General features: G+C 45.4%; 1 protein-coding gene across 1 annotated transcript in view; it reads left to right on the top strand.

The window, feature by feature from the left end:
- Positions 1-12996, top strand: part of KDM7A (lysine demethylase 7A) — a 112925-nt gene that overhangs the window by 81505 nt on the left and 18424 nt on the right. Inside the window, exons 13-15 of the mRNA XM_068278258.1 lie at positions 3654-3772; positions 4654-4805; positions 10338-10435. Of these exons, the coding sequence (XP_068134359.1) occupies positions 3654-3772; positions 4654-4805; positions 10338-10435 (369 nt within the window). The remainder of the gene's footprint in view (positions 1-3653; positions 3773-4653; positions 4806-10337; positions 10436-12996) is intronic.

Here is a 12996-nt window from a genome sequence, read left to right as displayed (position 1 = left end):
GCATGGCAGATATCCAAGGCGCAAACTACTTTTAAGCAAAAAGAACATTAAGGCTTGTCTCAATTTTGCTAAAAAAACATCTCAATGATTGCCAAGACTTGTGGGAAAATACCTTGTGGACCGCCGAGACAAAAGTTGAACTTTTTGGAAGGTGCGTGTCCTGTTAAATCTGTCGTTGAAGTAACACAACATTTCAGCAAAAGAACATCATAGTAAAATATGGTGGTGGTAGTGTGATGGTCTGGGGTTGTTTTGCTGCTTCAGGACCTGGAAGGCTTGCTGTGATAGATGGAACCATGAATTCTACTGTCTATCAAAAAATCCTGAAGGAGAATGTCCGGCCATCTGTTCGTCAACTCAAGCTGAAGTGATCTTTGGTGCTGCAGCAGGACAATGACCCAAAACACACCAGCAAATCCACCTCTGAATGGCTGAAGAAAAACAAAATGAAGACTTTGGAGAGGCCTAGTCAAAGTCCTGACCTGAATCCTATTGAGATGTTGTGGCATGACCTTAAAAAGGCGGTTCATGCTAGAAAACCCTCAAATAAAGCTGAATTAGAACAATTCTGCAAAGATGAGTGGGCCAAAATTCCTCCAGAGCGCTGTAAAAGACTTGTTGCAAGTTATCGCAAACGCTTGATTGCAGTTATTGCTCCTAAGGGTGGCCCAACCAGTTATTAGGCTCAGGGGGCAATTTCTTTTTCACACAGGGCCATGTAGGTTTGGAGTTTTTTTTTCTCACTAAATAATAAAAACCATCATTTAAAACTGCATTTTGTGTTCAATTATGTTATCTTTGACTAATAGTTAACGGTTTTTGATGAGCAGAAACATTTAAGTGTGACAAACATGCAAAAGAATACGAAATCAGGAAGGGGGCAAATAGGTTTTCACACCACTGTACACTGAATGCAGTTTCACTACAGTTAGAGTAACCGCTTATACTGTACATACTGGCAGTAGCAGTGATCCGCATTATCAGTACGTGCACACGGTAGCAACAATAGACAATCACAGTCTGCGTAAACTAATACCACACAAATAATGTTTCCATGTTTTTATTGAACACACCATAAACCTAAACATTCACAGTGCAAGTGGAAAACTTGTGTGAACCCCTAGACTAATGACCTCTCCAAGAGTTTGGAGTGAGGTGTCAGCTGGCTGGAGTCCAATCAATGAGATAAGATTGGAGATGTTGGTTACAGCTGCCCTGCCCTATAAAAACACACACCAGTTTTGGGTTTTCTTTTCCCATGAAGCATTGCTTGATGTGAATGATGCCTCGCACAAAAGAGCTCTTAGAAGACCTACAATTAAGAATTGTTGACTTGCATAAAGCTGGAAAGGGTTATAAAAGTATCTCCAAAAGCCTTGCAGTTCATCAGTCCACGGTAAGATAAATTGTTTATACATGGAGAAAGTTCAGCACTGCTGCTACTTTCCCTATAACTGACCGTCCTGTAAAGATGACTGCAGGAGCACACCACAGAATGCTCAATGAGGTGAAGAAGAATCCTAGAGTGTCAGCTGAAGACTTATAAAAGTCTCTGGCATATGTTAAGACCCCTTTTAGCGAATCTACGATATGTAAAACGCTAAACAAGTATGGTGTTCATGGGAGGATACCACAGAGGAAGCCACTGCTGTCCAAAAGAAACATTGCTGCACGTTTACACTCTGAAAAAGAGCACCGTGGATGTTCCACCGCAGTACTGGCAAAATATTCTATGGACAGATGAAACCAAAGTTGAGTTGATTGTAAGTAAAACACAACACTGTGTGGAGAAAAAGAGGCACGGCACACTGAGGCCTAGTGCACACCAGAGCTGTTCGGTCACGTTTTCAGATCCGCTTGCGGGTGGGGATCCGCTTGGGTAATGTATTTCAATGGGCTGGTGCTCACCAGAGCAGGAGATGTTTTGCAGAAACGCATACTCCCGGGCTGCTGCAGATTTTGGATTGCGGAGGCGTTTCTGCCTCAATGTTAAGTAGAGGAAAAACGCAAACCGCTCTGAAAAATGCTACATCAGAGCGGTTTTCCAGGCGTTTTTGTTACAGTAGCTGTTCAGTAACAGCTTTACTGTAACAATATATGAAATCTACTACACCAAAAACTCTTCCCAAAACCGCAAAATGCTAACTGAAACGCTTTTGCGGATCTGCTAGCGGTTTTTGGTGTGCACCAGGCCTGACATCAAAACCTCCTCCCAACTGTGAAGTATAGTGGTGGGAGCATCATGGTTTGGGGCTGCTTCAGGACCTGGACTGATTGCTATCATCAAAGGAAAAATTAATTCCAAAGTTTCAAGGCATTTTGCAGGAGAACCTAGGGCCATCTGTCCACCAGCTGAAGCTCAGCAGAAGATCGGTGTTGCGACAGGGCAACGACCCAAAGCATAGAAGTAATTTAACAGAATAAAATGCACCTTCCGGAGAGGCCCTGTCCTGACCTCAGCCCGATTGAGAAGCTGTTGCATGATCTCAAGAAAGCGATTTACACCAGACATCCCAAGAATATTGCTGAACTGAAACCGTTCTGTAAAGAGGAATGGTCAAAAATTACTCCTGACCGTCCAGATCATCTGATCTGCAACTACAGGAAACGTTTGGTTGAAGTTATAGCTGCCAAAGGAGGTTCAACCAGTTATTAAAGCCAAGGGTTCACATACTTTTTCCACCTGCACTGTGAACGTTCACATGGTGTGTTAAATAACTTCGGGACCAGCACCCTCTGCCCCCTTAAGGACCAGAGGGTGCTGATCCAGTAAACCGCCGCTTCCCGACGAATCGACGCGACAATCCGCCGCTCCCGACGGTCACGCCGAGCTGTCCCCGCCGCAGGCTGCTCTCTGCCGTTGGTATGATGGCAGAGCGCTGTGCGCCGGTCAGAAGCAGTTTTCATTGGCTCCTGACCCTGTCACTCCCATGTAATCCAATGGGCATGTCTCCTGCCCGGCTCACAATGCTCTGCCGTCATAGAGGCGGCAGGGCAGCACATTTCTGCAGAGACCGAGCGGCGGGGACGGGCGGGGCCACGCGGTGAATGGGACGTAGAGTTTACGTCCGGTCAGAACCGCAGCGCCACCTGCCCGCCGCAGTATAAAGGTCCGTACACACGCGGTCCGTCGTGACCTCCCGCTGGGTGGGCGTTCCAACGACAGTCCGGCGTGTGTACGCACTGTCGTCGGACTGATACGGCTGTATCAGTCCGCCGACAGTGCGTACACACGCCGGACTGTCGTTGGAACGCCCACCCAGCGGGAGGTCACGACGGACCCGTCGTTTCCTCCAGTCCGGCATGTGTACGGACCTTTTATACTGCGGCGTTCCGCAGGTAGTTAATTACAACATGTAAACATTTTAATTGTGTGGCATTCGTTTAAGCAGACTGTGATAGTCTATTGTGACTTAGATGATCAGATCACATTTTATGACCAATTTGTGCAGAAATCCAGATCATTAAAAAGGGTTCACATACTTTTTCTTTCTACTGTACAATTAATTTGTGGCTTGCAGTACAGATTTTACTGGTGGCCATTTCAGATATGAGGCTGCACTAAAGAGGTTATGAGAATTCTTATTTTAGAATTTCATTTAGTGACTGGTTCAGTTTTCATTAAGGTTCATGTTTTTTTCCTATTTTATCAGGATTTGAGTAAAGTCAACGTGAAATTCAATAAACCGCTACCGCCGTCCTCCACCAACCCCGATCGGAATCCGATGGACAACGATATCCGCCTGCTTCTTTCCAACGGAAGGATAATAAGGTAACCAGACAGCTGATGAGCAGGTGTAGCACTACTTGCTTGTCTCCAGGCATATTTGTGAAACCTGAGTGTGCATGGCTGACCCTCTGGCTTACTCTGCTAGGAGGAGGGAGAGGTGTGTTCAGTATTCTCCTCTGAGAGTCAGTCTGCCGTGTGGGAGGTGGCATTTGCAATAAATGAAATATTCTGTATTTGGAGACAGTAGGATGAGCGGTCCAGTGTAATAAAGGATTTTAGGTTTAACTAAATGTTTTAATGTCTACTGGAAAATGGCTTTAGAGTGGGAGATTGGGGAGGAGCTACAGCTATGAGCCTGGTGAGAAGCTGTCAGGCCAGGTAGGAGTTCTTTGGCTAGGGAGGAGCTGTGTGGCTGGGGAAGAGCTGTGAGGACAGGGAGGAGCTTAGAGAGAAGCTGTGAGGTTGGGGAGGAGCTTGCAAGGTCAGAGCTGGGAGGAGCTGGGAGGCTGGGAAGGTGCTCTGAGGGAGGAGCTGTAAGGTTGAAGCTGTGAGGCCAGGGAGGAGCTTGGGATGTGCTGTGAGGCTGGGAAAGAGCTGCAGCCATGATATATGGTATGTGGATTCCTCTCTGCCAACATCCATATCTGGGAAATAACCGCTCCCTCCTCAGTATATGGGTACCATCAAGTCCGGTTGCTCACTAGAAACTGATAATAGTCAAACTGTGTGAATGGTTATCTATATAATCTTTACCTCCCCAGCAAGGTGACAGTGATGATACCGATCTCGCAGCGCTCCGTATCTGATAGAATAGCTCTCCTTCCGACATCTGGAGAAGCCTCCGGGTTTTGTATCATGATTTCAGGTGTACCTCAGCGTCAGCCACTTCCTGTTTCCTGAATGCATGTTTGTTCTCCACGCAGGGATGAGAGGCAGCGCTTCACTGACAGGAGTCTGTACACCGCGGACAGCGAGGATGAAGATGACCGGGCCAGATCGAGAAAAGCCAAGGATATCAAAGCAGAGATGCTGTGCTCCGAGGGGGAGGGGCAAGAAGTCCAGAAACCACTAAACAGTAAGTTAAGCACCAAACGATGATCTGATCCACCTGCATTAGCAGATGACACCATTATTTACTCCACTATGACTTAAAGTGAACCTGAGATGGGGCAGGAGAGAGAATTTATACATATCCGGGGCTTCCTCCAGCCCCCTCCGGCCTGATGGCTCAATTGATGTCCTCCGCCACCTCCCCTTTCATCCTCCATAAGCCCTGGTAAGTCCACTGGTCTGAGGACAACTGCGCATGTGCAGCTTGGCTGTGCGCATGCCCCTATCACGCTCCCATTGCTGGGAGCATTCTGTATCTGCATAGTACTAGTGCGATGGATGGGGAGACGGCAGAGGACGTTGCGGGAGCGATCAGGCTGAAGGGGGTGGAGGAAGCCCCAGGTATGTATACATTTTCTCTCCTGCCCCATCTCAGGTGCACTTTAAATCTGGGTAGAAAGCTAGGTAGAAGCAAACCACTTCACATACAACCAGAAAAGACGTCAGGCCAGCTGGTTATGTTGGTTTCATTTCTTTGTGTTCTCAGTGTTTCGAGCCCGTATCTAATCCTGGTGTAAATCATATCATTCGTTGTACATTCATACACGTGCTGAGAAGGGTGGCCTGGCTGTGAAGATGAACGGGCAAAGTCTGCAGAGAACCTCAGGGCTTTCATGGACTGGCAGACTTGTGTAAATCCGGTGTGTGTTTTCACGTGTGTGTGTGTGTGTTTCTATTCCATAAAACGTTACCCACCTTGAGGAGGTTTTTTCTTTTTCCTCCATTTTCAACTTTATGGATCACGCCGTGAAACCTGATGAGTAAGCAGACGTCCAAAAGGAGGAGATGGTTGTGCTATTCATTTGGCTTTATTCCTTCTTGACCAGTAACTTGAGTCCATAGTCTGGTGAGTTCCTTAATAGGATCAGCCTCCTCCCTGTATGACGGGCTCAGTGTCCTGTACCTCACTTAGAGGGTGTGGTGGTGAATAGGATCCGCCTCCTCCCTGTGTGCTGGGGCCAGTGTGCGGTGAGTTCCTCACTTGGGGTGTGGTGATGGATAGGATCACTCTCCCCCCTGTATGCCAACTCTAGTGTTGGGTTCCTCACTCAGATGGTGTGGTGGTTGATAGGATCACCTACTCCCTGTATGCCGTGTCCAGTGAATTCCTCACTGAGAGGGTGTGGTGGATAGGACCACTCACCAGCCTGTATGCCGGGTCCAAAGGACCTTTCTTTGCACTGTGGGTGTGATCAAGGTTTGCTCTTTACTGCCTACATTGAGTACTTTATACAGTAGAGTCTCGCTTATCTGGCACAAATGGAGATCTGTTGATGTTGGATAAGGTTCTTTTTGGTAGCTAATACAGTGCTATACCCCACTCTATATATACAGTGGAGGAAATAATTATTTGACCCCTCACTGATTTTGTAAGTTTGTCCAATGACAAAGAAATGAAGTCTCAGAACAGTATCATTTCAATGGTAGGTTTATTTTAACAGTGGCAGATAGCACATCAAAAGGAAAATCGAAAAAATAACCTTAAATAAAAGATAGCAACTGATTTGCATTTCATTGAGTGAAATAAGTTTTTGAACCCCTACCAACCATTAAGAGTTCTGGCTCCCACAGAGTGCTTAGACACTTATACTCAATTAGTCACCCTCATTAAGGACACCTGTCTTAACTAGTCACCTGTATAAAAGACACCTGTCCACAGAATCAATCAAGCAGACTCCAAACTCTCCAACATGGGAAAGACCAAAGAGCTGTCCAAGGATGTCAGAGACAAAATTGTAGACTTGCACAAGGCTGGAATGGGCTACAAAACCATTAGCAAGAAGCTGGGAGAGAAGGTGACAACTGTTGGTGCGATTGTTCAAAAATGGAAGGAGCACAAAATGACCATCAATCGACCACGCTCTGGGGCTCCACGCAAGATCTCACCTCGTGGGGTGTCAATGGTTCTGAGAAAGGTGAAAAAGCATCCTAGAACTACACGGGAGGAGTTAGTGAATGACCTCAAATTAGCAGGGACCACAGTCACCAAGAAAACCATTGGAAACACATTACACCGCAATGGATTAAAATCCTGCAGGGCTCGCAAGGTCCCCCTGCTCAAGAAGGCACATGTGCAGGCCCGTCTGAAGTTTGCCAATGAACACCTGAATGATTCTGTGAGTGACTGGGAGAAGGTGCTGTGGTCTGATGAGACCAAAATAGAGCTCTTTGGCATTAACTCAACTCGCTGTGTTTGGAGGAAGAAAAATGCTGCCTATGACCCCCAAAACACCGTCCCCACTGTCAAGCATGGGGGTGGAAACATTTTGCTTTGGGGGTGTTTTTCTGCTAAGGGCACAGGACAACTTAATCGCATTAACGGGAAAATGGACGGAGCCATGTATCGTGAAATCCTGAACGACAACCTCCTTCCCTCTGCCATGAAACTGAAAATGGGTCGTGGATGGGTGTTCCAGCACGACAATGACCCAAAACATACAGCAAAGGCAACAAAGGAGTGGCTCAAGAAGAAGCACATTAAGGTCATGGAGTGGCCTAGTCAGTCTCCGGACCTTAATCCAATAGAAAACCTATGGAGGGAGCTCAAGGTCAGAGTTGCACAGTTGAGACAGCCTCAAAACCTTAGGGATTTAGAGATGATCTGCAAAGAGGATTGGACCAACATTCCTTCTAAAATGTGTGCAAACTTGGTCATCAATTACAAGAAACGTTTGACCTCTGTGCTTGCAAACAAGGGTTTTTCCACTAAGTATTAAGTCTTTTATTGTTAGAGGGTTCAAAAACTTATTTCACTCAATGAAATGCAAATCAGTTGCTATCTTTTATTTAGGGTTATTTTTTCGATTTTCCTTTTGATGTGCTATCTGCCACTGTTAAAATAAACCTACCATTGAAATGATACTGTTCTGAGACTTCATTTCTTTGTCATTGGACAAACTTACAAAATCAGTGAGGGGTCAAATAATTATTTCCTCCACTGTACATACCATAAACAATGTATTAAATGTTAAATTACAGTAACTGAAAGTATAATAAACTTGGGTAAGCTGTGGAACCGTCTTTAATAAGCACAGCAGAGCCCACAAACAGCCTAAAAATGTGCCCTTCACCACTGTGAGTTCTGCCGGTGATTTGTGCTGGTTGGTTAAGACTGCTGCTTCGTTGAGTTCAACATAACCGGGCTCTACTGTATTTACTTTTTCCAATGTACTTTATAGAGAACATCATGTCTCTACCACATTCTGCAGCCAATTTGTTCATCTGTGTTTTTTCTTTGTGAGCAGAAACTGTCTTACTGAGTTCTGCACGTTTGTGTAATTCACATTTTATGTAATTTATCCCCCACGAAAAAAAATAGTTTAAACTGGTATAGCAGTGTTTCAAATGGATTATATTGTCCTTATTCATTCCCCAATAGAAGGGAATTATTGGACCTACTAAATCAATCTCTGGTCCTCTGATGTCTGTAAGACGCTGGACCTCAGGGATGTGTATAGGACGTGGGACCTTAGTGATGTCTGTAGGACACAGTACACAAGGATGTGTCTTGTAGGGTGCCAGACCTCGGTGATGAGATGTTTGCTTGTTGTTTAAGCTTGGGCTCTGGGGTGATGGGTGAGGCTGTGTTGGCAGCATTTAGGAAGGGGTCTAGCTGGCTGTGGCTGGGGTGTTTGGGAGAGATAGTGTTGGCAACATTTGGGGAGTTGTATGGCTGGCTGGGCTCTGGGGTTTTGGGTGAGGCTGTATTGGCAACATTTTTGGAGGGGGCCGGTTGCGGCTGGGCTCTTGAGTGTTGGGTGAGCTTGTGTTGGCAGCATTTGGGGAGGAGCGTGGCTGGGCTTTGGGTTGTTGGGTGAGGCAGAGTTGGCAGCATTTGGGGATGGGTCTTGGTCTGGGGTTTGGTGTGTTGGGTTTTTATTGCATCTTGTGTGTTGTGCACAGTGCTATTTTTGGTCAGCACAAGACTTGTGGGGACCTCTGTACCTTTTTGTTGTCGTCTCCTTTTTTGGCTGATCTAATATTTTTTATTTTTATTTTCCTGATCTCCTTAAGTTGTGAATTCTCCATATGCAGTTTTTGAAGAGCTACTTCAGTATCACCCAGGTCTGCAGTGTGCTCAGATTTCAGCCTGATTAATTATTCTTAGTTGGTCATTTGCATTTTTTAATACCTTGGCTCCTTTGAGTCTCTTCCCTGAAAGAGTGACGGTCTGTGCCCAAACTAGAGTCTGTAGGATGTGGGACCCCGGTGATGTCTGTAGTGCTCGTGACCTCTGATATTTTATAGTGCCCGGATCACGGTGATGCCTGTAGGATGCGGGACCTCTCTGATGCCTCTAGGATGTGGTGATGTGTAGGAAAAAAGGAAGCCAAGAGTGACTGGCACTCGTGCACACTGGCTAAGCAGTTGGAAGCTGAACAGACTGTGCTCTCTACCTAGGAGAATTCACGTTGATTGATCAAGAAAAAAGCAGGTCCGGCACCAGTCTTAATGCTTCAATAGTGATTTAATCCAACAGGTACATCAAGGAAAAAGGGGTACAGAAGGCGACCTGACAGCCGTTTCGCAGGTCTCCCTGCCTCTGACGAAGCAGGGAGACCTGCGAAACGGCTGTCAGGCCGCCTTCTGTACCCCTTTTTCCTTGATGTACCTGTTGGATTAAATCACTATTGAAGCATTAAGACTGGTGCCGGACCTGCTTTTTTCTTGATCAATCAATGTGGTGATGTGTGTAGAATCTGGGACCACTGTGATGTGTGTAGGATTGAGGGATCCCTGTGATGTGTGTGGGATGTGGGACCTTGGTGATGTTTATAGGGCCTGGACCTCAGTGATGTCTATCGGATGTGGAACCTCTGTGATTTGTGTTGGATAAGGGACCTCTGGGATGAGTATAGGATGTGGGACCTTGGTAATGTGTGGAGGATGCAGGATCTCTGTGATATTTGTAGGGCACGGACTTCTGTGATGTGTTTAGAATGTGGGACCATGTGTGATGTCTGTAGGACACGGGACCTCAATGCCTGTAGGATGTGGGACCTTGCTGGTGTGTGTGTGTGTGTGTGTTCTCATTCCATCCTAAACACTGGCATAGATCTGGCCCTCCAGGCCTGGAGTTGGACACCTGTGGTGTAGGATGTGGGACCTCACTGATGTATGTTGGGCGCAGAGCTTGATAATGTGTGTAGCTTGTGGGACCTCTGTGATGCTTGTAGGATGCTGGACCTCGTTGATATGTGTAGGACCAAAGAAATAACAATGTAGAAATGGAGCCCACCATGAAATTTTTCTTTCCTAAAGGGGTACATATGATCACCATTTCTGACCTCCTTCTGAACAATACTGAATGTTAAACTTTGGGCCAGATTTATTAAAGTACCTCCAGTGATCCCTGACAATTGTGGTGGAGATATTGTTCCCGAAATGGGAACCTGTATATTTGTGGTTAAAGGTAACACCAGGGTTATATTGGAACATAGTTGGAATTAATCCACAGGTTCTGTTTCTTACATGTATTTTCTGTTTCATCTCGCAGTGTTTTTTGAAAGTGTCAAATCGGAACTCAGGAATGGAACCTCAGAATATTCCGATATTTCTGATTCTGAAGGATCCGAAGAGAATTGCACTAACCAGGTGAGTAGAGATTCTAACTGGAGGACTTCAGAGTCTCATTCCTAGCGCTGCAGTACAGGACAATATCTGGCTAGGGCCACATACACACATCAGACCATAGTCTTTTGAAAATGAAAGATCACAGACCAATCTTACCCCCTTCCATGTAGTATGAGAGCCATACTCTACACAGTCTATTCTATGGAGCTGAACTCCCCATCAGATAGAAATCTTTGCAAGATGCTGCACACACAGATGCTGTACAGACACAAAAGATCAGTATCTGCAAAAGATCTGTTCCTGCCAAAGATCCGTTCCTGCAAATTGCAATGATAGTCTATGAGATCTGCAGATCCTCATACACACATGATTTAACTGACATTCATCTGCAGATCAGATCCACCAGGATGGATTTTCAGATCTGCAGATGATTGCTTGATCTGCAGATGAATGTCAGTTAAATCATGTGTGTATGATGATCTGCAGATCTCATAGACTATCATTGCAATTTGCAGGAATGGATTTTTGGCAGGAACGGATCTTTTGCAGATACTGATCTTTTGTGTCTGTACAGCATCTGTGTGTGCAGCATCTTGCAAAGATTTCTGTCTGATGTGTTCAGCTCCATAGAATAGACTGTGTAGAGTATGGCTCTCATACTACATGGAAGGGGGTAAGATTGGTCTGTGATCTTTCATTTTCCAAAGACTATAGTCTGATGTGTGTATGAGCCTTAGGGCTGGGAAGATGTCTGTTTAATCTGCTGATAGATTGGTCTTGTCTGCCGGAGAAATTAGTGATTACAAATATTTGAAATTTTGTCATTAACTGTCCCTCAGAGGTGCTCATAATCTAATCCCTACCACAGTCATATGTCTATGTATGTATCCTGTAGTGTATGTATCGTAGTTTAGGGCCAATTTAGGGGAAAGCCAATTAAAGTGAACCTCCGGACTAAAAATCTACTGAGCAGAACTGAAAAGGCTTGGTTTTTCTTTAACAGTTTCACAGCATCAGAATTTTTTTTTTTTTTTTTTTTTTTTTTTACCAAAGCATCATTTTTAGCTGCATTTTTAGCTGAGCTCCACCCATCAAAGAAAACTGCCTGGGCTTTTTTTCCCTGATGCTGTACAAAGCATGATGGGATTTTGTATGTTCACGTTGCCTAGCAACTGTCTCCTGCTCCTTGTCACACCCTTTCAACCAAAAAGATGGCTGCCCTCATTAAATTAAACATTTGCCTGTTCTTTTAAAACAGGGTGGGTAAGAGATTATATTACCTATTTTAATTAACATAACTAATGTAACTTAATGACAGTATGTTTGTTTAGGCTGAAGTTCCTCTTTAACTTATCTGTAGGTTTTTGGGATGTGGGAGGAAACCAAAATGCCTGGAGGAAACCCATGCAGACACAGGGAGAACATGCAAACTCTGTGCAGATAGTGCCCTGGCTGGGATAGGAACCGGGGACCCAGCGCTGCAAGGCGAGAGCGCTATCTATGGGGACCTCACTTGTGCAGTGCGTGGCTGTTGTGGTGGTTGCAGTTTACATTGGTTTCCAGCATATGTTCTTTTTTGTGCTCGGTTATCGGTTTACATTTCCATGTGTTTTGAGTATTCTGTGATATTTGTTATACATGTGTCCGGGTGCCATTGCTGCTATGGAGCCCAGAAAGTCTACAGTTTTTATATTTAAAGGGTACCGGAGATGATGCAAATGTTTTAAAAAATGATGCATACCTGGGGCTTCCTCTAACCCCCTTCAGGCTTGACCAGTCTCTCGCCATCTTCCCAGGCTGCCTGCATCCTCCGCTAGGCGGCCTGGTAATTTCGTCAGTTGGCACGGTCCGGCCGCGTGTGAGCTCCTGTCCGGCAGCCGGGAGCATTCTGCACAGGCACAGAAATCTCCCGGTGATGGACGTGCAGCCGGCCCGGGCAGCACTTGCGCAGTCATTTGTAAAGTGCTTTTCTCCCATAGGACACAAAGTGCAAAGATATGGCTCAGATCAATACAGGGTTGCAGGCTGGACTGTGTTACAGAGGAAATAGCTGTTCACAAATGCCAGACTAAACAGGTGGCTTTTCCGGACTTAGAGGAACTGCAGTGAAAATAATGTAATACAAAAAGTGCTTCATTTTTACAATAATTATGTATAAATGATTTAGTCAGTGTTTGCCCATTGTAAAAGCTTTCCTCTCTCTTATTTACATTCTGACATTTATTACATGGTGACATTTTTACTGCTGGCAGGCAAGGTCTCTGGAAGTAGCTGCTACTTGCTTTTTTGGCAGCTGAAAACAGCTGTAAACAGGTTCACAGACCGGAAACTGCCAGGACCATGGTCCTGACATCACACTGTGGGAGGGGTTTCACCACAATATCAAACATACAGAGCCCCCTGATGATCCGTTTGTGAAAAGGAATAGATTTCTCATGTAAAAGGGGGTATTAGCTACTGATTGGGATGAAGTTCAATTCTTGGTCACGGTTTCTCATTAAGTGCTTCCAGGGATGGAGATGTCCTGATTGGGTGTGGCAAGGAGTTCCAAAGTGTGGGGGCAGCATGACAGAAGGCTCTGT

Source organism: Hyperolius riggenbachi, chromosome 3, assembly GCF_040937935.1.
Source record: "Hyperolius riggenbachi isolate aHypRig1 chromosome 3, aHypRig1.pri, whole genome shotgun sequence".
Lineage (NCBI taxonomy): Eukaryota > Metazoa > Chordata > Amphibia > Anura > Hyperoliidae > Hyperolius > Hyperolius riggenbachi.
The sequence above is the reverse complement of the archived record's forward strand: the minus strand, read 5'-3'. Positions and strand labels throughout refer to the sequence as shown.